The sequence below is a fragment of the Vulpes lagopus genome, chromosome 6, assembly GCF_018345385.1.
Source record: "Vulpes lagopus strain Blue_001 chromosome 6, ASM1834538v1, whole genome shotgun sequence".
In the NCBI taxonomy this organism is placed as follows: domain Eukaryota; kingdom Metazoa; phylum Chordata; class Mammalia; order Carnivora; family Canidae; genus Vulpes; species Vulpes lagopus.
The window spans coordinates 30,171,145-30,198,487 of NC_054829.1; the positions used below are offsets into that span (position 1 = coordinate 30,171,145).

Consider the following 27,343-nt stretch of genomic DNA (forward strand, 5'->3'; position numbering starts at 1 on the left):
AAGTTCTTCCTGCAATAAAGAAGGCCTCTGTCATGCTGCTCGGCCCCTTGCTGCCTGAAGCTGCATTTGAGCCCTCTAAGGTTAGTATGGCTATTTCTGCCCAATGACCAGGAGAGAAAGGAGTTCCTGAGGCAGAAACTTTAAAAACTGGGAAAGCCTGTAGCTTCTGAGAGCTGAGAGGCCTTACAAGGTTTGCCTGTCAATGCAAGGTCCAGAGGGGAAGGTGAATTTGGAAATTTGATGGTTCAATCCTCCTCACCAGAGTGTAAGCCCAGCGGCCCCAACCCCCAGCAAGATATTCTAGACAAACTTTTAATAATGGCAAGGCACTGCTGAAACAGGCTTTGGCCGGCAGAAGAAATTTCTCACTGTTGCACACAACAATATGAGAGAAAGTGCTGCTACCCACACCAAACCAGACACTAGGATGTACTGTTTATTTAACAAAGTACATTTCCAGGGAGAATCAAGGCAACCAACCATGACATCTTAAAGGATCAGACAAAGCCCCATGATTCCTCAGAGTTGTTATCAGGAAAGTCACTCAGACTTTCCCGACTGTACCTTTGTTGGTTTTAATATCATATGCAATGGTTGCCAGCCACTATACAAAACCAGATCCTATTTATGCTACTTTGGTCTACAGCCAGCAGAGGGCTCGCAAGTTCTATTTCCATAGCTGCTGACCCAGTGACAAATCTAGGAAGGAAATAAAGAAATTAAAGGCATGCTGGCATATACGCTATATAAAACATTTTACGAACTCCTAAACCCACTGCCCTGAAGAAAATAGTCTTGGTTCCCTCTTTATATAATGTTTTGAAATGGTACAGAAAATCAAAATAAATTAATGACACAGTATTATACACTTAGTTGATAACACAAAGTTTACAGGGATTTTGGCAAATATGGAAAAATCATCCCAGGTTGTTAAACACTTTTACTATCTCAACTGTTCAAATGACCAGAATATTAGTGATTGTGTCATCTCACATATGAGGAAGTGATATTTTAAGGGCTTAACAAAGTTGCATTTGACACAAAGGTAACTTCATTGAAGGAATAAAGAACAGAGACAATGTTATCTTCATCATCACAGTTCAAGAAGTGGTTGTCCTGATGAGAATTCAGTTCACACAGATACTAACATCACCACCAGCAGTAAGCAGCAAATTATAGATAAGGAGGAGGGGCTGGGGGAGGGAAGACAGGAGGAGAGCATGGAAAAGATGAAGAGACAAGAGACATGATTTCAATAAGCTTTAAATCAAGAGGCAAACACTTCCCACTTGTCATACATCTTGACTTTCTTCACTGGTACAGGGATTTATATGACACTGGCCTAGCACTCCCCAAGGGACACCAAGGATTTGCCAGAGGGACTGCTAGTTTGCTGAGATAAATACTTACAAAGAAAAATAGGGACAACATAGGTTTTGGTAATCTTACTTTTAAAAAGATTACTACAAAGATGTCAGTTACTATCCAAATTCACTTAAAATTAAAACCCCTTCATTTCAAAAGACACTTTGGGATCTGACTGTTCTTGAAAGGAAAGCCTGAGTGGGCCTGAACCTACCAGAACTTGGCTCCTCTGCATTGGAGGCAGATACTCTGCAAAGGAGAACTTGAGAAGAAATACTAGTCGCCTCCTTCGACGCTAGTCCATCTCTGCTGCTCCATTTGATGGAATGGCAGGCTCTCTTTAAAGAGGCAGATGTGAAAGGAGGTGTTAAGTCTCTCCAGACATCCTCTTGTCAATGGACAGTTCTCAGTAAAAAGTCAGCTTTTCACGCGTCTTGCTGTCATTTTCCTGACTCTTGTCCCAAATAAACTACAATTACCTTTAGCATCTAAGACAGTGGGCATTATGACCTTTATCAAGGCATGTGGCATAGATGCTAAAGCACCAGTCTGACACGGTGAGGACCATGTTAAAAATCAATGGATAAAGTAAGTGGCAGCGCCTCTAAACTAAGAAAGAGATTTAGCTTAATTACAGAACACTGTACTTTCATAATTACTATTTCATGGTGAGTTCATGAAGTTCTCCACTTTTCCTTAAAATGAAATTCCACCTTCCCTGAGAATAGGGTTAAGAGAAACATCAAAACTCAAAATGCCTAGGGCCCTTTAAAAAAAACAACACAACGGAATGTCTATATCCAGTCGCAGTGTGTTGTTTCTACTCTAAAAGCTTTCCATTTCTCCAGGTTTGAATCTCACCTCCCTCTGGACTCTAGGAATACAGGTGGAGACGGGCAAGGTGAGACAAGAGACTGAGGAAGTGAGCAGCTGTCATGTGCTGGCTGTTCTCATGGGACGGCAAAGAGCTGTGGCCTGAGGCCAGAACCCGACGTTTAATGCTGGTGTCCTACTGACAGGATGAGTGGGATGAGGCAACCCAGAACCAGGGCGGCCACCTCTAGGCGGCTGAGGCCCCTCCCGCCATTGGAATCGGGTTTGTGGCTGTGCCCCATTCCGCCCACCTCAGGGAGGACATGTACTGTGGCAACATAAAGAAATGTCCCAGCAGAGAAAAGCATGGCCACTCCAGTGGCATTGACCTCTGAAAGGGCTTCTTTACTGCTCTGTGAAGAGAAAGACAGGGAGAGAGAGAAAGAAGAAAAATTAAGTAAAATTCAGGGTCAAGAAGAAATCCTGATTTAAAAAAAAAAAAAACAACAGTATTCACAACTGGTGCAACAGGGACATCTTGAGATCAGAGCAATTTTGTTATTGATGAGAAGCTTCCAAATAAGAGTTTAAAGACTACTAATGATGTACACAATTGCTTTTTCAAACAAACTTCAAGTCTGGTTAAAGAGATCTGGCATGTATTATTCTTACAATGGAATCAACAGCATTATTAATGCAGGTATTAAATTTTGTACATTCATTCATTTATTCTACTAATATTTAACGAACATCCCTATACATATATCAGGCTCTAGGCTGGTGCTTGAGATACAGTGGTAATCAAGTTGCAGCACCTGCCTTCACAGAGATTAAAAACATCTTCTAAACTAATCTTGACACAATTAACTTTACCTTTTTCTATTAAAAAAGTGGACCTATGGACTATGACAATTAATTAAAAATTTAAGAAGAGAACACACTATAATGTAACAGGTAACCCCATACCTCCAGAATTATACCTTCTTATCAGAAGTTCTAAAGACTTGCACTGGTCAGTGAAGTGATAAAGAGGATAATTATATACTGCTTATGGACTGAAAGAAGAAAAGGCTCTTCAAATGATCAGAGGGGGTTTTTATAACACCTCATTTGTTAGTAATCCAGATCAATAAACCTGATTAACAGGAACTTAAACATCTTTTAACCATCTCATTTCTCATATGTTCTTTTTTTTTTTTAATTTATTTATTTATGATAGTCACAGAGAGAGAGGCAGAGACACAGGCAGAGGGAGAAGCAGGCTCCACGCACCGGGAGCCTGACGTGGGATTCGATCCCGGGTCTCCAGGATAGCGCCCTGGGCCAAAGGCAGGGGCCAAACTGCTGCGCCACCCAGGGATCCCTCATATGTTCTTTTTGATACGAGTTTTACTCTATTAGCTACGAATGGAATGACACTTAGAAGAATCAATGACCCTGACAGAGAGTATAGGGGAAAGCAGTTTGTATACACTAGCCCTGAGTCAGTTTGGTTCTCAGATTTTTCTCTTGTTGCTAATCAGTTCACACTGAAGTACAGCAGGGAGGACCTGCAGCCCCAGGGGACAGAATTGGAAGGTAGGGAAAGATCCAGCGTGAACAGGGTAGAATGCCCAGGCTTGGAACTGACAAGTGACACATGTTACTTCAGGTCTGACGTTATGCTCAGTGCAATGATAAACAATTGGAGGGACGCCTGGGTGGCTCAGGGGTTGAGTGACAGTCTTTCAGCTCAGGGCATGATCCCGGGGTCCTGGGATCAAGTCCTACCTTGGGCTCCCTGCATGGAGCCTATTTCTCCTCCCTCTGCCTATGTCTCTGCCTCTCTCTCTCTCTGTGTCTCTCTGAATAAATAAAATCTTAAAAAAAACACACACACACAACTGGATATTTTATATGTGGTGATAGGAGAACAAAGACATCACTCTACTACCTACTCTCCTCAAAGCTGCTGTTTGCCTGTCCCTCACACTTCATGTGCCTGCATTAAATGAATTAAATACATAACATTAAATATGTACTGTTGTGACTTCTATATCTGTCAAACAAAACCAGTGTCTGGTTAGGCTTGAGTTATGCTATTTACAGATCATTTGTCTGTGCAAATGTTTTCAGAACTGATGGAAAAGAAATTTTCAAATTAATTGAATAGGAAAATGTTCAAAACATAAATTTTGAAATGAAATTAAATTCTCTTCATAAAAAGAGAATGCCTTGCAATTAAGATTTTTACCTTGTACTGGCTTTTACTCCTAATTTCATCTTTAGTTTGAGGGGGTAACTTAATTGACAAATTCAACATAAGAGACCGTAAGTTCTGGTAAGTCACAAAAGAATTAGATACTTGTCTAAATAAGCTATGAATGAATCAGACTTACCTTACTTAGTCCTAAGTATGTCACCATGGACATAACTGGTGCTGCCAGTGCAAAAACCAGTAAGTGTTTTCTGATTCTATTCCGTTCTAGGCCAGCATGCATTAAGAAGGAAACTAGTCCAAAAGCAGCTGGTGCCTGGAAAAGAAAAAGTATTCCTGATTACTCTTAAAAGTATGGATCACTGCTGTATTATGAAGTACATGTCATTTGACTGAATTCTCATAAAAAAAAAAAAACCAGGCATGGTACACCAAAATTGAGTTCTGCCTTTTAGGAATTAATGTTCTAGGCTAAGAAAATATCCTACACTTCTGTGTATGTGTGTGTGTGTGTGTGTGTGTTTCTTAGTAGTAAAAGAGAAATAGTCAAGAAAAGATAATAAGAAAGCAAAAATATTTATGAACAAAAATTAAATACAGAAATATTTAAAATACAGAAATCTGTAGAGAATTTAAGAGTTTATATATATGACCATAAAAAAGTCCCTTCAAGTGAAAGTTTAAGAAAATAGTAGCAAAAAATCCTAGCTATGAATAGAGCTAGTCAACTGTCTCAAATGAATGGCAATTAAGAAAACTAAAACATTTTCCCATTCCAAAAAAATGTTAATGACCAAAGAGAAATTTTAATTATGAATATATTCAATATCAAATCTTTCACTAAAGTTCTGCTTACCTTATGTAGCATTATTGCCACAAACACAATTAATTGGACGCTAGTCTGTGAAGTAGAGGCTGCTGCTCCTAAGGCAACACCGTCCGCTAAATTTGGAAAAAATAAAACATAAGACACTATAACAACAACAACTATAATAGTGTAGTGGGCTTTAGAATCAGGTAGAGCTGCATGTGACTGTGTTACGGTTCCTTAACCTTTTCTGAACCTTAGCCATCTTATCTCTAAAATGGACTCAAGGAAGTATATATATTCCTAGGATTTTCATGAAGGTTAAATGAGGTAACACATGTAAACAGCTTAGCACCTGGCCCCAAATATTCAGTATGTCAGCTCTTATAACAGAAATTGCAAAGACTGCAAAGTAAGCATCTCTGTATCTTGTAGGAAAAACATAAATATTGTACATAGATGGTTAATACTTAAGTATTAGCTGGCTAAATGAATTTTTGTCAGATAAGCATGTTATATTCGAAGGGTCCAGGTGACAGTGTGCCATCTTCCACGTGCCTTTGTCAGTCTCAGACTCCTACTATGGGGATTGGTCTTCAGTTGTGACTCTAAGGCATGCCCAGTCAGTGATGCCGTGCCTTCTGCATTCTACAGCCCACCTCCACCTCACTGGTATATACTGAGCAAAACAAAGCTATTCAGTGCAAAAATGTCAAAGCTCTTTTCTAGATGAGGCTCTAGGGCAAAGGTCAGCATATTTTTTTTCTTGAGGGCCAGACAGGAAATACTTCAGGTTTTGCAAATCATTTGCTCCCTTACAGTCACTGCATTCTGCCATTACTGTGCAAAGGCAGCCATAGATAATATGTAAACAAATGGGCATGATTGTGTTCCAAAAACTCTTTATTTACAGGTGATGGAATTTGAATTTCATATAATTTTCCTGTGCCACAAAATATTTTTCCTCTATTAAAAAAATAGAAAAACTGTTGTTAGCTTGCAAATCCCGGACACTGAGTACACCCGGGCTTGTACTTGTGTTGGAGGACTTCACTGAGCAACCTTCAACCCGAGGGCCAGCCCAAGAGGACTTCATGGGGACGCTCCCTGGGATGTACACGCTAAGCCTCCCACACTGAGCCAGGAGAGAAGGGGGTCTCATGGCCTTCCAATCCTACCTGCAGCATGGACGACCAGACCCAGTGTGGTGGTGATTTTGGAATTGCTGGGCCTTGCTGTTTCTGGATCTGAAGTAAAAATAAGTAAGTCAGCTATGAAGCAATGTGAAATAGAAACTGTTAGAACACTGACCAGGAGGTGGAAGAGTTCTTTGAAAGCTGTTAGATTATATTTTCCTCAAGACTATCTTTTCTTTTTGGCTTCAAACACTTAGAAGTTTCCTCTGTCCTGAAAGGTGGGCAGGAACCCTTCATTTGCCCCAGCCTTCCCCGAACAGATAATATGTAACCCTTACCTGCCTCAAGTGCACCCCTTACCCCTCCAGCTCTCCCTAGAAAAGTGCTCTGTGGCCCCTCAGTGCTTCTCTGCAGACCGATCTCACCACCACTGCCTACCTGCCCCTCTTCGCCAGCCTCCTGCAACTTTCTCTTTATTTCAACACCAAAATGTCTGTCATGTTTGCCCTTCTCTATTTTAATGCCACCATCCTAACCTAAATTTGCATCAACCTGAGCCTGAATGAGCAACAGGCTCCCAGCTGGTCTTCTGCTCTCATTTCTCCCTAATCCTACTCATATATATATCCTTGTTGGATTTATCTCTGAATCACCCTGCTCTTCTGACATGCCACTTATCTACTGCTTTTCAGATTCAGCCCAAACTGCTCTATTAAGTGGGTTCTTAAGATCTTTATCAACTGGTATCATCTCATTTCTCACTATTCAGCCCAGTTAAACCACTTTTTTTTTTTTTTAAACACCTTCTAATGAAACATTCTCATTGTCCTTTCCCCAAATCTCTCATCCTTAATTCTTGGCATGAACTTAAACTTCTCAGCTCATCAATTTGAAACCTAGCCACTGTTCAAAGACTAATTCTAGGACCACTTCCCTCAAAAAAGAATCAAAGATTAATTCCAGCTCAAAAGGGCCCCCCTTGCTTAGAAACCAAGAGCTTTATGTGCAGACTCGACATGCTACTTCAAAGCTTTTCCTACATCACCACCTGAGATATATACAATTGTTTTCACTCAAATAGGTCTTTTTTTTTTTTTTTTCAAATAGGTCTTATAGCTCCAGATTGACTGTAAACTACATAAAAGTGAATTTTCCATTTCTTTTCCACGTGTCTTACAGAATGTAGCACAGTACTGGAAACCCAATAGCTGCTTTAAAAATCCTTATTGGATAGGGGAAAAAATATTTCTCTGTATCATGAATATTTCTACTATAACAGAAATTTACAAGCAAGTAGTAATGTCCAAACAATATAAAATTAAAAGATGGGGACATCAAAATGCCAGAGGAAATGACAGATGGACATTAGTCAAATAAATTCCAAGGGATTTAATCTTCTGGGGAAACCCAGCACACAGAAAGAATGGTTTACACTGGAAAAAACATATACAAATAACATGTTATCTTTGTACTAAAAGTAATCTTCTAAGACACTGCAAGGAACAGAATCTAAAGCCCCTATTGGTTGGAGACAATATATACTATATATATATGTCATATATGTCAAACTATATATGACAGTTTCAATGTCACCCCAAACTGTTAAGAATATCATATTATATTGTGTGACAAGCTTGTTCTGACTTTTTTTAATAGTCTTGTGGTCTAGCTTTAAATAGCTTCTTAAAAAAAATTAGAGGTTTTAAAACTGAAACACAGTTTTTATAAATCTATAGGAAAAGGCTGTACTTCAGCATAAATTTAATAAATTAATTTTTACTGATATTTAATAATACATAAAACCCTGTAGATAATAGGTAAAACCAGATTATCAGATACATGAGAATGAGCAAAAATAGTGACTTCAGAGATAAAACAAGAGGAAGAATAAAGGAATACATGCTATTTTTACTTCTTTGTATAGGATTATAGGGCTCTAATGCACCTTTAAATGCATTTAAAAATTGAAACCGACAAGAATCAAAAAAATGTCATAGAGGTCACCGTGAGGAACTGTGTAATGCAGCTGGAATCAGATACTATCCCACCAGAGGGTGCTTCTCATTTGCTATTTGTTAAAAGCACACGAATAAAACCATTTACTCCTAAATCAATTTATCAATACATGTAAGGCTGCTAAAATAAAGGGTATAGGGAAAAATACTGAAAAGAAATAGTATATGCATGGAGATTAACAAAAAAAATATCCTTAGACTGAAAAGGTTAATTAAATTAAGTTCAATGAATTTTGGGGGGAAAAAAACCCCTTTTACTTGGAAATAATTTCAAATCTTTCAAAAAATCTTTGAAATAATAATTTGAAAAAATCTTTCAACTCTTCAAAAAAGTTTTAAGAATGTTCAAAAAACATTCACTACTTTCTCAGAATTACCTAATATCTAACATTTGACCCCATTTGCTTCATTATCTGCGCTCATACTTTCTCCACCCACACACACAACACATACACACATACACACACACATATTTTTTTTCTGTACCATTTCAAACTAAGTTGCATGTATCATACCTCTACCCCCAGATATTTCAAAATGTACTTCTTAAGAGAAAGGATACTTTCTTATATAATCACAGTACAGTTATTAACTTAGTAAATTTAATATTGATACTTTTCTTTCTAATCTCTCTTGCATATTCTAATTTTGTTAACTGCCTACGAAAGTCTTTCAGAGCATTTTTCCCTCCCAGGAAGGATCCTGTCTGGGATCATATATGCACTTAGTCGTATCTCTTTAATCACCTTAAATCTGGAGCATTTTCTCTGTCTTTGACTTTTACGACATTGATTATCTTTGAAGAATAAATGTTCCTTTCTGAACCTTTCTTGTTTTTAAATAGAATGATCCCTTCCTTTTGGGTTTGTCTGGTGTGGCCTTAGATCACACATTCTTAGATGGAATACTACACAGGTGCTGCTTCTCAGGGTGTCATGACTAGAGGCACAGAATGTACACCTATCTGCCGTCTGCTAGTAGAGTGAATTCTGGATTATATCCTGGACATTGTGAATGTTATCTTGTGGGTACTCTGGATTTTATTATAGGCCTCCAAAGAGTGTCGATCTTGTGTTTTGCTTTAAGTCACTTCGCTTGGTTTAAATTGCCATGTCTGTCTTTTGGGCAGCTGCTCAAATCCCAGTTCAGTTCTTTCATCTTTAGCAGAGAATGGTTCAGGGCTCAGCCAGACTTGGGTTGAATTTATACATAAAATCTGAGGCTGTTTCTCTGTCTCTCTCCTTTCTAAGATTCTCCCCTCACTTTCTAGTGGCTGTAGTTTCCCTGACTTCTGTCCTAGTTCCTTAGGCCAGAGAGACCTAGTTTTTGGAGTTTTAGCTACCCCACTGGGCTCTAATTGCTTAAAAGCAGTAAAAACAGAAACTCACTCTATTCCAAGGGATAACTCCCCTCCAGAATCTTCCTGCTTTAGGTTACTCTGGTGACTTTAGGTAGTAGTTTTTAAAAATTTGCCCAGAGTTTATAATTATCTGTGAGGAGGCTGGTCTGATAGGTACTTCTTTTCCCACTCCGAAAACAGACACCAATGACATCAACTTTGATCAAGTCAAGGTACTATTGTATTTCTTCATTTTGTTACTCCTTTTCCCTTGCAACTAATAAACAAATCAAAATTTACCCCCTAGATTTAACATCCGTTGATGATTCAGGCCTGAGTCAATTTTTACTATGAAGCTTGCAAAACTGATTTCCTCCTGCCGGCGTCTTGCCACACTTACAAGCTGGCGTTCAGCAATCCACAGTAAGCAAGTGTTCTTCCTCCTCTCTCTCACATGGGTGTGCTCAGGGCTTCCCGTTTTTTCAATTTTTTCAATGGTTTATGCTTCGTTACTGTTCATAATTAATTATTTTGGCGCTCAAACTGTCTTAGGTCTGGCCAGTAGGAACCCCTTCAAGTTAGTTCTGTACTCTGTAACAAGTTTTCATTTCCTTCCTTCCTTCCTAGGTTTTTTTTTTTTTTTTTTTTTTTTTTTTTTTGAGCACTAGATGTTCCAAGCTCATTTTGTACTTACCCTGCCCCTGTCCTCGAATCAGCCATTTCTCTGAAGAGCCCTGGTATGCTCATTGCTAGTGGGGTGTCTTTACTTCTAGGCCCTCTCTGCAGACAGAGCTAGGACATACATACATGTATACATAAACACACACGTATATATGTACACATATACACACATATACACATATACATTTTAGAAATAATGAGTCCAATAGCTCCAATTTCAGTCCATCCCTACAGGGCTTCTTTCTTGCCTTCCCCCATTCCATATTTGTACATCCCCTCTTCCACAGTGAAAACTCTGGTTCCACCAACAGCAACACACTTACTCAGATGAGAGTAACACCTCCTCAATCTTAGAATACACCTAAAACAGTTTCAGAATTGTTTTCACCTGTGCCATCACAAAAAGCAAAAGCCTACTAAAAACAGTTTGGTAATTGTTTTTGCTTCTCCAACTCCATTCAAAACTAAAAACATATAGTCAAATACTATATTCATAAGTCACCTGAATGAGTTTTTTAAAAAATCCCTTTCAGTGTGATTGTGTTATTCATTTGAATTATAGTTCACCTGCTTCAGCTGGCTTCCCCTAACCTGTTGATTTCATTTTATTTTTTGAATATGGAAAATATCAGCAGGTTCCCAAAAGTCAAAACTTTATCCAAGATGCACACCCAGCAAAAAGCCATGCCCTCCTGAAACTCTTCTACCCTACTCTATCCTGGCCCCAACTCTTATAGGTAACTCTTGTCTAGTTGAGCTTTCATGTTCCCTTTTTGTAAAAATAAGGAGACATGTGTTTTATTCCCCCTCTTTCTTACACAAAATGTAGTATATGATATATACTAATTTATATTTCAGTTTTCCCCACTTAAAAATATCCGCTAGAAATCTCTCCCTATCCAGAGATCTGACACCTCATTTCTTTTCCTAACAACCCAGAACTCCATTATATGCACACATCACATTTCATTCAACCAATTTCCATGACTGGGCATTTAAATGGTTTTACAGTGATAAATAATGCTGCACCGAATAATCTTGTGCGTGTGTATTTTCATATTGGAGCTGCATTATCAGAATAAATTCCTAGAAGTGGGATTTGGGGGTTAAAGGAAAAATACAAAGGTGGTTTTGTCTGATATGGCCAAATTCCCCTCTGCAGGGGCTATATAATTAATTTTGTATTCCCACAGCAATAGATGAGGGTGTTTCACTGTAACTTTGATAACAAAGTGTATTGTCAAGCTTTTGAATTTTTTGCTTAACAGGTGAGAAATGGCATCTCAGCAGTTTTGATTTGCATTCTTAAGTGAAATTGAACATCTTTTCATATGTTTAAGGACCATTTTAATTATGTTTTTATTAACTATCTGTTCATGTCTTTTGCCTGCTTTTCCACAGATTGTTTTGTAGGCCATAGATTCTTAACCTGGGGTCCATGGAGGTGGAATATAGGAGGTGCCTATGACCCTAACTTGGAAAAAAAAAAAACCCACATTTTAATTTTTACTAACCTCTAAATGAAATCCATCATTTCCTTTGATTATGAATATAGATCATAAACTACAAACACTGGCACTACCTATACTTTACTGCTAGTAGGAATCAGATGATTTCATTTTATTTTACAGTTGTAGACATCTTTGTATCATTGCTCTCACTCATCACTACTTTAAGGGTATATAAACTGGCATCACATCACACTGCATGATTATGGTCTTTGTAGATGCTCATATGACAAAGCTGGGCAACTGTCAGGCAACTTTGTACCTACAGTCATTCAGCCACTAAATAGCAAAAGTCATGGAATCTCTCACTGGGGAACCAAGACATCTATGCGGTCGCTAGCAGTTCCTATCTGCAAAGTTCTCTGCCAGTGGTTTCTTTCTTTCTTTTTTTAAGATTTTATTTATTTATTCATAAGAGACACAGAGAGAGAGGCAGAGACATAGGCAGAAGGAGAAGCAGGGTCCATGCAAGGAACCCAATGTGGGACTCAATCCCGGGACTCCGAGATCATGCCCTGAGCCGAAGGCAGATGCTCAACCGCTGAGCCACCCAGGCATCCCTCTGCCAGTGAATTTGAAAAGAGGTATCTATAAACCCTATATCACCAAACCCTAGGAGTCTGATGCACCTCTTCCAAATTTATTCTATCACGGTGGCATTAAAGTTGTATCATGGATCAGAATCTCTTATTTAATATAAACCATATCAAAGATGTTGACCTAGCCAAAGTTGAATTCATTGATCTTTTTTAAAAAATTTATTTAAATTCATTTAACATACTGTGTATTATTAGTTTCAGGGGTAGAATTTAGTGATTCATCAAATGCATATAACACCCAGTGCTCATGCCACCCAGTGCCCTCCTTAATGCCCATCATCCTGTTAATCCTTCCCCTCACCCTGTCCCCTCCAGTGACCCTTAGTTTGTTTCCTATGGTTAAAAGACTCTTATGGTTTGCCTCCCTCTCTGCTTTTTATGTTATTTTCCTACCCTTCCCCTATGTTCATCTGCTTTGTTTCTTAATGAATTCATTTATCTTGGGCAGCCCCGGCGGCGCAGTGGTTTAGCGCTGCCTGCAGCCTGGGGTGTGATCCTGGAGACCCGGGATCGAGTCCCACATCGGGCTCCCTGCATGGAACCTGCTTCTCCCTCTGCCTGTGTCTCTGCCTCTCTGTCTGCCTCTCTCTCTCTCTCTCTCTCTCTCTCTCTGCCTCTGAATGGATTAAAAAAAAAATGAATTCATTGATCTTAAGACAAAAAAGTTACTATATCTGGGGGCACCTGGCTGGCTCAGTTGGTAGAGCATGCAATTCTTTATCTTGGGGTCATGGGTTTGAGCCCCATGTTGGGGGTAGAGTTTACTCTTAATAAATAAATAAATAATTAACTTAAAAAAGGTTTTTAAGTTACTATGCCTGGAGTTAAATCTAAAGTCTTAGAGAGGGATCCCTGGGTGGCGCAGTGGTTTGGCGCTTGCCTTTGGCCCAGGGCGCGATCCTGGAGACCCGGGATCGAATCCCACATCGGGCTCCCAGTGCATGGAGCCTGTTTCTCCCTCTGCCTATGTCTCTGCCTCTCTCTCTGTCTCTCTGTGACTATCATAAATAAATTTTAAAAAAAAATCAAAAAAAAAAAAAAAGTCTTAGAGAACTGCAGTTGTAGTTGAGGAAGTATATCTTTCCTGGGAAAGCAAGCTATGAATGTGTTTAAGTATATGTTTAAGAAAATATCTTTGTGAATCAGGAATTTCTATACTTGTAGCCATTAAAACAAAAAAAAAAAATCAATTGGATGTTTAATTTGACACTGTTGCCTTGTTGAAGCCCATCCCACAATTTAATATTTTTCACTAAGCTAAACAATAAAAACTGTCATGCTGATGTCCTTTTTTTTTTTTTAATTTTTTTTTTTTTTATTTATGATAGTCACACAGAGAGAGAGAGAGAGAGAGGCAGAGACATGGGCAGAGGGAGAAGCAGGCTCCATGCACCGGGAGCCTGACGTGGGATTCGATCCCGGGTCTCCAGGATCGTGCCCTGGGCCAAAGGCAGGCGCTAAACGGCTGCGCCACCCAGGGATCCCTCATGCTGATGTCCTAAAAATAAAATTTAACTCCACCTTGCGTATGAGTTAAATATATTATCTAGTTAATTAAATCAATAAAGAAGATATACATTACTGTATCACAAATTGATTTCAATGTTTTGGAACTATATTACAATATAATTGGGTTTTCTCTGTAATCCTATGCATTATGGTTTACATATAAAAATATGATTCCAATTAAAAGTCCACAGACTTCAGAATGCCCAGGGCTCTATGGCACAAAAAGGGTTAAGAATTTCTGCCCTAGACTACCAACCAAATGAGATAGCTCTAAGGTAAGTATGATAATAACCCAACAAGCACTCTCTTGTGCAACATGTCACAACTCACCAGCTCCCTCAACTAAATAAAATGTTCACTAGAACACAAGAAAGGTTAAGAGTTTTTGGCATTAAATAAGGCCATTGATACCTACTGAATTATTCAATCATCTGTTACTTTCTAAACTGTAAATTTACTGCATTGCCCAGAAAGTCCTGGAGCCACTTACCATCAGTAGAATGCACATGGGAGCTGCCAATCTGATCTACCAGCAACATGAAAACGAAGCCCAGCACAAGGGAAACGCCAATGTAGGCATGCAGCTGTGTGTGGTCATGGCTGTGCTCATGTTCATGGGCAACTGGTATTTCTGCTGCTTTGTCTGATGCAATCACATTCTGTGTTTCACTCACTTGGTGGTGTTTACCTAGAGCAGAAAGAACCATGAAGAGAAAATGTTTTCTTCCCTGAAACATTTTCATATAGAGGCTTCCATTCTTCTGTATTTCAAGCTCTACTTACATTACTGCAAAGACATCTACCTCCTATACTACAATCCAGCCAATCATAAACTTCTTTTGGCATGCAGATCTTTTTTTTTTTAATTTTTCTTATATATTTGACAGAGAGAGGGCACAAAAAAGGGGAGCAGCAGAGGGAGCTGCAGAAGGAGAGGGGGAAGCAGGCTCCCCACTGAGCAGGGAGCCTGATGCAAGGCTCGATCCCAGGTCCTGGGATCATGACCTGAGCTGAAGGCAGACACTTAACCAACTGAGCCACCCAGGTACAGATCTTTTAACTGCCTACTGTTCTGAAAACCTCAAGTGAAAGCAAATCACCACGTAAGAAAGCAGTCATATTCGCAAGTGATATCATCCTCAGATCCTCCTTTCTGGCTGAGAAATTCATGCCAATATCATCAGAAATTACAGTGAGTTTTATTCTGATGAAGATAGGTGAGTGAAGAGCAGTAGTAATGAAAATATTTTAACCAAATTCATCTAGTTTTACATCTAGGTTGATATAGGAACTGCAAATAAACAAACTGAGTATAAAACTTTAAGCTTTAAAGAATATCAGTAGGGGGAGTGCCTGAGTGGCTCAGATGGTTAACCATCTGCCTTTGGCTGAGGTCATTGATCTCTGTCTGGGTCCTATGATAGACCACCCTGCCCCCACCTCCTGGCTCAGCAAGGAGTCTTACTTCTCCCTCTGCCTCTCCTTTCTGCTCCTGCACTCACTCTCTCTCTTAAATGAATAAAACCTTAATATATATATATATATATATATATTCCTATATATATATATTCCTATATATATATATATTTCAGGCAGGAGGCAATCACTAACTAGAAGCCAAAATGGCAGAGCAGTTTAAGGGACACAGCCTTCCATCCAAATTCAGTTCTAGAAATACAATTGCCAGGATACTCCAAATTACAGGCAGTGATATTTGGCCAAATAATACTTTGTTTATATTCACATATAACACTCAAAGCATAAATGCTTTAGGCCAGAATCCTGATCTTTGCTGTGTTTAATGAAGAGTGGCTAACATATTAGACATTTCTTATTTATAATTAAACATTTTTATCTTTGATCAAAGAAATTACACAAGCTTGTTGTACTATTTTAGACCCTGCCTTAATTCTTTAAAATATATTTTTAAGGGGCATAGAGCACATGCCATGTGAAAAAAATTTTAAAAACCTATATATTCTTCTAATTGCTGACAGATTTTTTTGGTTTGTTTTCTTTCTTCTTCTTCTTCTTTTTTTTTTTTTTTGGTTTGTTTTCATAGCCATTTTCTTTTTTAAACTTTTAAAAAATGTGATAAAATATCATAAAATCTACTTACCATCTTAACCATTTTTAAGTGTAGAGTTTGATAGCATTAAATACATTCATACTGTCCTGCAACCATCATCATCACCTATCTTCAGAACTTTTTCATCATCCCAAAAGAACCTGGAGAGTTTGTTTTTTAACCTGGAGAGTGATTTCATCTACTTGTTTTTGAATTAAATGTTAAATCTCTCTTTTAAAAAACTTTATTGAAGTATAATTAACATTCGATAAGACACAATGAATTTTCACAATGCAAAAATTCTAGTAACTATCACCAAGGAAAAGATACAGAATATTTTAAAATCCCAGAAAAGTTCTCTTATGTTCCTCTGAAGTCAATATATCACTCCTGGTCCCAAGCAAGGACTGGTGTGCTTTTTTATGCCCAGAAAGTTTTTTTTTTCCCCTAAGATTTCATATAAATAGAATCATACAATACATAACTTTCTTGTGTAAGGATTCTTTTGCTTATAGCCTGATGTTTTGATATTTATCTATGCTTTGCAGGTATCAGTTGTTTGTTCCTCTTTTTTGATGAATAATGTTCCACTGCATGGACATATCACAATTTGTTTACCTATTTACTGATGGACATTTGGGTTATTTCCGATTTTGGTCTATTATAAATAAAGCTGCTGTGAGCATTCAGGTACAAGTCTTTCTGTGGATACATGTTTTCTTTTTCCTTGGATACATATGTGTGCCTAGAATTGATGCATTGTGTGTAGGTTTAACTATAAAAAACTGTTTTCCACAGTGGTTATACCATATTACACACCCAACAACAGGGTATGAGAGTACTAGTTGCTCTATATCATTGTCAACATTTGATACTGTGAGGCTTTAAAACTTTAACCATTTTACATACATGATCACGTTATCTAATTTTACTTCTTTCCAATCTTTATGCCTTTCTTTCTTTTTCTGGCTAGGATCCCAAATACAATGTTAGCATCAGTGGTTGAGAGGAGATGGTCTTGCTTTGCTCTAACTGCTATAGATGTCTTAGCCATAGGGTTTCCATATACTCTTTCTTAGTAAGAAAGCTCTTTCCTAGTTTGCTGTAATTTTTGTTATAAGGGAGAGTTTAATTTTGTCAAATGCTTTTCTGTACCTGTTAAGGATGATCAAATGGTTTTTCTACTTTATTCCATTAATATAATGAACTGATTTTTGAATATTACTCCAACCCCTACTTTGTATTTCTGGGATAAACTCCAATTGATGAAGATGTGTTATCATTTTTCTATATTGCTGGATTCAATTTGCTACATTTGATAAAAGACTGTTGAAGAGGGATATCTGCCTATATGTAACCCTTTTCCTGTAACATCTTTAAGTCACACTGGATCTTAAAATGAGATGGAGTATTTCTCCAAGAGACTGATAGAAAAGACCTCCTACAGCCAAGACATTTCCATTTTATTTAAATAAAATCTATGACTATCAACTGTTTTTCTGATGTTAATGTTAAATAGTATTTCTAAGTTACTAAATGAGATCTATGACCTTTTTTGAAATTTTTAAGACCATGACCTAGAGTAAAAATAAATTTTATATATATATGAAAAACTAAATACAAAGCTTCACAAAACAGTGAAGCTTATAATGATTAAAATGCACTTTTCCATTTCTTTCTCTTTCCCTCTTTCTTTGTCCCTCCACCAGGCTCTTTTTAAATACTGGTCCCAAGTCCAACTCACTAAATTTATTTAAAGGCCCACTGAGTTGCTACCTTCAGTTTGAAAACACTACTGTAGGTGTAAAGATTCAGGGGGGAAATGGATGATTTTGGAATAAGGGGCATCTTCTGGAAGCTAGAAGCCTGGTCTGTAGTGGTCAACTGAAGAGAGGTGAATGCTAGGTTGTAGGCGCCCACTTGGTTTCTTACACAAAATAAATCGTTAGCAGCAAGTATGTTACAAAGAACTGACTAAAAGCTCAGAGATGAAAAATAATTTTTAAAGCTTTAATTAATTAATTAATTAATTTTAAGATTTTACTTTTATTTATTCATGAGAGACACACACAGAGTGAGAGAGAGAGAGAGAGAGAGAGAGACAGGCAGAGACACAGGCATAGACACAGGCAGAGGGAGAAGCAGGCTCCACGCAGGGAGCCCGATGTGGGACTCAATCCCTGGTCTTCAGGATCATACCCTGGACTGATGGCTGTGCTAAACTGCTAAGCCATCCGGGCTGCCCGAGATGAAAAATAATTAAGTTTGAAAACTACAGTCCAAGAATCTTGAGTTAGTAATGTTGGACAATTAAAATGCAGCCTCATGGTAACCAGACTGTATTAAGTTTGTGAAAATCACTGAGCTGTACCCTGCCAATATGTGTATTTTCTTTGTGCTTTTTCATATGTAATATTTAGTAAAAATTAATAAACTCAAAATGTAGTATTCTGGTGCCCAATACTGAGATGGCTACACCCATCATTTTTCAGATAGGTCTTCTTTGTGAGCTGAGGGTCTAGTTTAGCATGGCCCCAACAATGTGAAATAAATGAACTAAGACATCTGATTTTCTCTAAAGACAAGGCAATTTGGGGGTATGTTTCCATTTTAATATATAAAACCATGATTTAATTCTTCATATTTATAGATGTTAAGAAGCTGCCTATGTGGGATGTCTGGCTGGCTCAGTCAGTGGAGCATGAGACTCTTGATCTGGTTGCCCCACAATAGGTATAGAGATTACTTAAAAATAAAATCTTAAAAAAAAAAAAAAGAAAAAAAAGCTACTCATGTAAAGTAAATCACAGAATTTTGGTAGCTACAATTTCCAATGTTATTTAGAAAGATGCTACTGGAGAGTATATGAATGATTGTATTTCATAAAGTACCTACTTAACAGTTAACTGGGCTCCCATCTCTCTCTCTGCCTATACTTTGCATGAGTTAATGAATCCACAGGCCCTCCATGCTGCTGCTTCTGGGGATAACATCTTGTCTCTAAAGACTCAGCTCCTAAGTCCCCTCTTCCTTGAGATTCTTGTGTCCTCTTCTCCTCATACATTCACAGCAACTGCACACTGCATGTCTGTCTACTACAGGTCTTACACCTTACTATATCATAATTCAGACATCAGTAAATTACAATACAGGGCTGGTGCCTATTTTTGTAAATAAAAATTGCATTGGAACACAGCCACGTTCATTTGTTCACAGATTATCTATGGCTGCTTTCATGTTATGACACCAAGGTTGAATAATGCAACAGAAACCATATGGCCCACAAAGCCTAAATATTTGCTATCTGGCCCTTTCAGAACAAGCAAGCCAACCCCTGCTGTCATTGATTGCTATTCATTTTGCACTAGCTGTGAATTCTTGAAGGCTGGGGATATATCTTAGATCTCTGAAATGCTAAAAATGAATAGAGGTCCAGAAATCTAGCAAATACTCGACAAATAAATGTTAAAGGCAAAAAACGACCTTTGCTTCTATAATTTTTTAATGTGGCATTTCATTTCAAGTTATAGCAATTAATTATTTTTCTAGACAAAAAGATTTTTTAAGAGAGAGAAAGAGTGGGCAGCCGCAGTGGCCCAGCAGTTTAGCGCCGCCTGCGGCCCAGGGCGTGATCCTGGAGACCCTGGATCGAGTCCCACGTCGGGCTCTCTGCATGGAGCCTGCTTTTCCCTCTGCCTGTGTCTCTGCCTCTCTCTCTCTCTCTCTCTCTGTATCTCTATGAATAAAAATAAAATCTTAAAAAAAAAGAGAGAGAGAGAGAGAACGAGTATGAGCAAGTGGGGTTGGGGAATGGAGATAGAGGGAGAAAAAAATCTCAAGAAGGTTCTTTTTTTTTTTTTCAAGAAGGTTCTATGCCCAGTGCAGAGTCCAATGTGGGACTCAATCTCAGGACCCTGAGATTGTGACCTGAGCTGAAATCAAGAATCAGACACCTAGCCAACTGAGCCACCCAGCCACCCTGACAAATAGATTTTTTTAACAAAAGATTTTAATTTATTTGAGAGACAGCAAGAGAGAGCATGAGTGGGGTGAGGAGCAGAGGGAGAAGCAGACTCCCCGCTGAGCCCAAAGTGGGGCTCAACCCTGGGACTCCAGTATCATGACCTGAGCCAAAGGCAGATACTTAACCAACTGAGCCACCCAGGAGCCCCCTCCCCCTTTTAAAAGGTTTTATTTATTTATAATATAAAAAGATTATTTAATGGAAATAAATTATAATCTTTTAGTCTAAGATAATTATGCACATGCTTCTTTAAAAATTCATCCACAAAAAAAAATTCATCCATAATAAGTAACAGATATATATACTAAATTAGGTGAAAGATTATGCTAAGAGTTTTGGTAAGAGCATGGGTTAACGCCGTATTAAAGGGTGTTAGTCATACTCTTTGTGAGCAGTGGCATAATAATTTTTAAAGGCAATTACTTTGGGGGTGTCCATAGCACTGAAACTAAACGTTAAGCCTAATTGCAACTTTCAAAGGATAGCCAACATCATTTTACTTTATGGGGTATTAACTATGTCAGAATTTTTAAATGTAGGTGAGTATAGGATCCTTCCATATCTTTTTTTTTTTTAATTTTTTATTTATTTATGATAGTGAGAGAGAGAGAGAGAGAGAGAGAGAGAGAGAGAGGCGGAGGGAGAAGCAGGCTCCATGCACCGGGAGCCTGATGTGGGATTCGATCCCGGGTCTCCAGGATCGCGCCCTGGGCCAAAGGCAGGCGCCAAACCGCTGCGCCACCCAGGGATCCCGGATCCTTCCATATCTTATCCCAGCAATGCTTTTTTTTTTTTTTTTTAAGATTTTATTTATTTATGAGAGACAGAGAGAGAGAGAGAGAGAGGCAGAGACACAGGCAGAGAGGGAGAAGCAGGCTCCATGCAGGGAGCCTGACGTGGGACTCGATCCCAGGACTCAAGGATCATGCCCTGGGCCAAAGGCAAGCACCAAACTGTGGAGCCACCCAGGGAGCCCCCTAGCAATGCTTTCTAAAAAAGATTGAATTAAAAAAAAAAAAAAGATTGAATATAACACACAATGGTATATTAGTTTCAGATGTATAATATACTGATCTAACAATTCTATATATTACTTAGTGCTGACTGTGGTTAAGTAAAATTACCATCTGTCATCATACAACATTGTTATATTATTATTGACTAAACTCTCTATGTCATACTTTTCATCTCTGTGACTTATTTTATAACTGGAAGCTTGTACCTCTAAATCCCCTAACCTATTCCATGCATCACTTTAGCCACCTTCTCTCTGGCAACCACCAATTTGTTCTCTGCATTTAAGAGTCTGGTTTTCTCTCTCTCTCTAATAAATAAATAAAATCATTTTTTAAAATAAAAAGTCTTTTTTTTTTCATAAGAGACTCTTAATCAGAGGAAACAAAGTGAGGGTTGCTGGAGGGGAGATGGTGGGGGAGATGGGGTAACTAGGTGATGGACATTGAGGAAGGCATGTGATGTAATGAGCACTAGATATTGTATGACTGATGAATCACTGACCTCTACCTCTGAAACTAATAATACATATGTTAATTGAATTTAAATACAAATTTTTTAAAAAGAGTCTGGCTTTTTTCCTCCCGTAAGATTTACTTATTTATTTTAAAGAGAGACAGAGAAAGTACAAGCAGGGGCAGGGGCAGAGGGGACAAAGAATCTCAAGCGGACACTGCACTAAGCATGGAACTGATCTCATGACCCCGAGATCATGATATAAGCTGAAACCAAGAGTCAGACGCTTAACTGACCAAGCCGAGGCATCCCAAAAGCCTGGAGTTTTTTGTTTTTTTAGATTCTACATATAAGTGAAATCACATTGTATTCTCTGATATATTCACTTAGTATAATACTTTCCAGATTCATCATGTTTTTGTAGATGGCAAGATCTCATTCTTTTTTATGGTTGAGTAATATTCATATGTATAATTACACACACACACACACACACACACACACACACACACACACTTCTCTATCAATAGACACTTGGGTTGCTTCCGTATCTTGGCTATTGTAAATAATGCCATGATAAACATTAGAGGGGTATATATCTTTTTGAATTAGATTTCCATTTTCTTTAGGTCAATACCAAATAGTGGAATTACTAGATCAAACAGTATTTCTATTTTTAATTTTTTGAGGAACCTCCAGACACAGTGCCTACACTAATTTACATTCCTACCAGCAGTGCATGAGGGTTCCCCTTTGTCTACATCCTTGCCAACACTGTCTTTTGATTGTCTTGATTCTAGTCATTCTGACAGGTGTAAGGTGCCAACAATGCTTTTCTTTAAATAACTTTTCTTTTGGTACTGCTTAAAAGTCAAGTTTATGAATCATAATAAAACTGTCATTACTTCATAGTATCACCTGCTTTTGAGATAAAAATAGTATTGAATAAACTGATCAGCTATCTTATTATGCAGACTGGCATTGAACAAATCTTGTATCTCCCCAAACCAAAACCATGTTCAAGAAGAAACCTGCTGCCACTGATGATATTCACCTAAATGTGCTACATACTCTGACGATAAAGAATAATTTCCAACATTTTTTTAAAAGATTTTATTTATTTATTCATGAGAGACACACACAGAGAGAGAGGCAGAGACACAGGCAGAGGGAGCAGCAGGCTCCTCGCAGGGAGCCTAATGTGGGACTCAATCCTCAGATCGAGATCACACCCTGAGCCAAAGGTAGATGATCAACTGCTGAGCCACCCAGGCATCCCCGGTAAGCTTTGATTTTATTTGCAAATATGAATCAAAAAACAAACATAAACCCTTTTGAAAGTGAGCAATAATCACCTTGATGGTACATACACAAATTAGTAATTGAATCTAGATACTGAAAATTAATATACTTATCCTCCCTTCTACTCTGGACATGAAACTGAAACTAGCAAAAACTGGGATTTCAAAAACCAGCTATAAAATCAAAATATATTAAGTTGTATATATATATGTATATATATATATATGTTATTCATTCATGAATGAGCTTTCAGGTTACTATGTCTGATTATTCAGGACACTGGATGGTAATTCATTAGCCAAGACATGTTCCACATCATACTCCCTACTGCAAAGGACACAAATCAATGGTGTCATCACTGGATACTGTACATCAGACATATATTTCTCATGCCACTAAGATGCTGTTCAGCAAATCATTATGGGCTCACTTCTTTCCCTAGATATTTATATAGAAATATTTCCAGGGCAGCCCCGGTGGCGCAGCGGTTTAGCGCCACCTGCAGCCCAGGGCGTGATCCTGGAGACCCCGGATCGAGTCCCACGTCAGGCTCTCTGTATGATGCCTGCTTCTCCCTCTGCCTGTGTCTCTGCCTCTCTCTCTGTCCCTATGAATAAATAAATAAAATCTTTAAAAATATATATTTCCAGTAACTTCCATCAATATGGTATGTAGTTGTCCTTTGTCACAGATATATGTTACATTAAAGGTAACAGACTTGGGCAGCCTGGGTGGCTCAGTGGTTTAGCGCCGCCTTCAACCCAGGGCATCAGGCTCTCAGCATGGAGCCTGCTTCTCCCTCTGCCTGTATCTCTACCTCTCTGTTTCTCATGAATAAATAAATAAAATCTTAAAAAAAAAAAAAAGGTAACAGCCTCAATTTACCCTTTGAAGAGATTTATTGAAGCTCCTCCTTCAGATTAACATGTACTTTTCTATAAGAAAAAAAAAAACATTCAAGTAATCTGGCCTTTTTTTTTTAAGTGATCTCCAGTTTTGATTTTTATATTTTTGACCTTTGCTGATTCTTTTTAATTTCTTTTTTTTTAAAGATTTTTATTTATTTATTTATTCATGAGAGACACAGAGACACAGGCAGAGGGAGAAGCAGGCTCCACGCAGGTAGTCTGACATGGGACTCAATCCCTGGTCTCCAGGATCATTACCTGGGCTGAAGGAGGCGCTAAACCGCTGAGCCACCCGGGCTGCCCTCTTTAATTTCTTAACTTCTACTCATACCTTACAATTTTTATAGCTATTATTATTTTTTTTCTGACAAATAGTTCATTACACATGACATGTATTTTCAGTCGTAAGGGCAGAATAGCTTCTACTTAATGATGATGTATTCTGTTTTTCATATAAAAGAGAAAACCTTTGATCACAGTCCAAAATTAAAGCTGACATTTTATTAACACACCGAGCAGAGAGCCCAATGGGGAGTTCAATCCCGGGACCCTGTGATCATGACCTAAACTGAAGGCAGACACTTAACTGACTGAGCCACCCAGGTGCCCCTAAAACTGACATTTTTTTTAAAACTATTTTTATTTATTTATTTATTTATTTATTTATTTATTTATTTATTTATTTATTTATTTATTTATGATAGTCACAGAGAGAGAGAGAGAGAGAGAGAGAGAGGCAGAGACACAGGCAGAGGGAGAAGCAGGCTCCATGCACCGGGAGCCCGACGTGGGACTCGATCCCGGGTCTCCAGGATCACGCCCTGGGCCAAAGGCAGGCGCCAAACCGCTGCGCCACCCAGGGATCCCTAAAACTGACATTTTAAAAGGAGGTTAATTAATGAATTTTTGATCAAAAATTACTGTTTTTATTTTTTAAAAAATTTATTTGAGAGAGAGACTATGTGAACACAATTGAGCAGGGGGAGGGGCAGAGGAAGAGACTCTTCAAACAGACTCCCTGCTGAGTGTGGAGGTGGACGCCAGTTGGAATCTGGGCTTGATGTCCCAACCTATGAGATCATGACCTGGCCAAAACCAAGAGTAGGACACTTACCTGACTGGCCAAAACCAAGAGTAGGACACTTACCTGACTGAGTCACCCTGGTGTCTCAGTTTTATTTTTTTAAAGATTATTTATTTTAGAGAAAGTAAAAGCATGCATGCATATGCAGGGGGCAGAGGGTAGAGGGGCAGAAAGGGAGGGAGAGAGGATCTCAAGCAGAATGACAGGCCAAGAGTTAGTTAATATATAACAGATTTAACCTTCTCCTCGTATTTAAATGTAGAATAAAATGAAAAAGCCATAAAATTACTGTACTTCTCTAAAAATCTGGTATGTGGCATTCTTGGAGAAATTTAGTGAAATAATCTATATTGAACCATTCCTGATAACAGTTCCAGTGACTATCCTAACAATTATGAATAAGATATAGGTTTCTATTTAGGTCTTTGACTCCACAGCCTGCCTTTCAACATACCAATTCTGATGTTCCAAAGAATTATGTTGGTTTCAAATTTAGCCCCACAATAAACAAGCAGTGCAGTCCTCAAAAGACTTTATATATTCTTAAAACTTGTTTCTGTAGGGGCACTTGGGTGGCTCAATTGGTTAAGCACTGCTTTCAGCTCAGGTCATGATCCCAGGATCCTGGGATCAAGCCCACATCGGGCTCTTGGCTCAGCTGGGATGCTTCTCCCACTCCGTCTGTTGCTCTGCCTACTTGTGCTCTGTGTGTCAAATAAATAAATAAATATTAAAAAAAAAAACAACCAAAAAACTTGTTTCTGTAAAAAAGATAGTCTTCTCACAAATGCTGATCTAATTCCAGTGATTTTAGAGCTATAATTACAGAAAAGTATGTGAGAGGTTCCTTTTTATGTTAATTGGTATTTAATAATGCTTTATTAAAGCGCCAGAGCACTCGGTTAACACGATATATTGAGCTCTTAAGAAATATGTTAATTATCATAATTATAAGGTCATCAGAAGAACTAAACTATAGGTTGTAATAAACATGTACACAAACTACTTTCTTGAAGCTGAGAGAAAAGCTAGTTGGATCTACAATAAAGAAAAGGAGGGAAAGAGTGGGGGGAGAAAAAGATAAAGAAGCAGAAATGAAAGTGATGGGACTAAGCTCACCAGTGTAGAGACAGATGTGGAAAATGTGGAGACAGCTTACACTTAATATGATGGTTAAGCTAGTTAAGATTTTTTTTCACAGAGTGGCATATTAATATTTTACTTTTTAAAAAGGATGATGGGGACTTCTAGAGCTGGCTCAGATGGAATAAACCTTGTGCTGCCTGATCACACAATAATTACTACAAAAACTCTGGACAAAACGCACAAAGACCAACTACCTAAGGACTACAAAATGTAAAGGACAGCAAAAGGAGAGAAAGCAGCAAAAACTGCAAAAGGAACCTCATCTTTCTGGCCAGAGGACCAGGGAAAGGGGGCTGCTGGGAGGTGTCCAAATGTAGGGAAACCATCCCTCTTTTTTCTTTCCTAGCCCTTCCTTGAAGGCAGTCCCAGTTGGGGAACTCCATGGCAGCAACACAGGCAGTGAAACCCCCAGAAAAACCCCATCTTTCTGGCCAGAGTGGTCTGAAGAGCGCACAGGGCAGGGTGGAGGTGGGGCATCTGGTTATTCTGTTCCCTTTTTTCCTGCCACTTTGCCCTAAGGCACCCCAAGTTACACAAAACAGCACAGTGACAGCACAGGCAGCTAGGATTCCTATAAAAACTCCATCCTTCTGGCCAGAGGACTAGGTAAAGGATCCCCTGGCAGACAAGGAGTGTGAAAGGAATACTAGAAACAGCTATGGAGGGTTCCCCTAACAGTGTGTATAAATGGCACAAGTCTCAGACTTATCTCTGAATTCTGCAGGGATAGGACATACCCAAAGCAGCATTACTAAGGCTTTGAAAACGGAACTAAAATTAAAACCATCACCCAAAAAGGCACCACAGAACTGGCAGTCTGAAACCAACAGGCTAAATGATTGCTAAAATAAAAGAAATAAATATTCTCTAGAGGATTTTTGAAAGGACCCAAAGTTCCAAAATATACGATAAAAAATGTATAGGATACAACCCAAATTGCTTGACATAGAAAGAAACAGAAACATTTCTCCAATTATGAAGAGAATAACAATCAACCCAATCCCAAGACAACTCAGATATTGAAATACTCAAGACTTTAAAGCAGCTATTATAACTATGTGCTCTGGAGTAAAGGTAAAAACACAAACAAATGAATGTCATTTGAAAAAATAGAAACTATATAAAAAAAACAAGTAGAAATTAAAAAAAAATACCCATTTATTCATGAGAGACACAGAAAGAGAGGCAGAGACTTAGGCGGAGGGAAAAGCAGGCTCCCTGCGGGGGCCTGATGTGGGACTCAATCCCAGGACCCCAGGATCACAACCTGAGCTGAACACAGACATTCAACCACTGAGCCACCCAGTGCCCCCCAAGTAGAAATTTTAAAAATGAAAAACATAACATCTGAAACAGTAAGTTTACTGGATG

General features: G+C 38.4%; 1 protein-coding gene across 1 annotated transcript in view; it reads right to left on the reverse strand.

Annotated features, from left to right (window-relative positions):
* Nucleotides 1-423: 423 nt before the first annotated feature.
* The window catches only part of SLC39A9 (solute carrier family 39 member 9), a 54,734-nt gene continuing 27,814 nt past the window's right edge, over nucleotides 424-27,343 (reverse strand). Inside the window, exons 3-7 of the mRNA XM_041758808.1 lie at nucleotides 14,461-14,658; nucleotides 6,362-6,430; nucleotides 5,232-5,317; nucleotides 4,557-4,691; nucleotides 424-2,591 (exon numbers count right to left, since the gene is read on the reverse strand). Of these exons, the coding sequence (XP_041614742.1) occupies nucleotides 2,361-2,591; nucleotides 4,557-4,691; nucleotides 5,232-5,317; nucleotides 6,362-6,430; nucleotides 14,461-14,658 (719 nt within the window). The 3' untranslated portion in view covers nucleotides 424-2,360. The remainder of the gene's footprint in view (nucleotides 2,592-4,556; nucleotides 4,692-5,231; nucleotides 5,318-6,361; nucleotides 6,431-14,460; nucleotides 14,659-27,343) is intronic.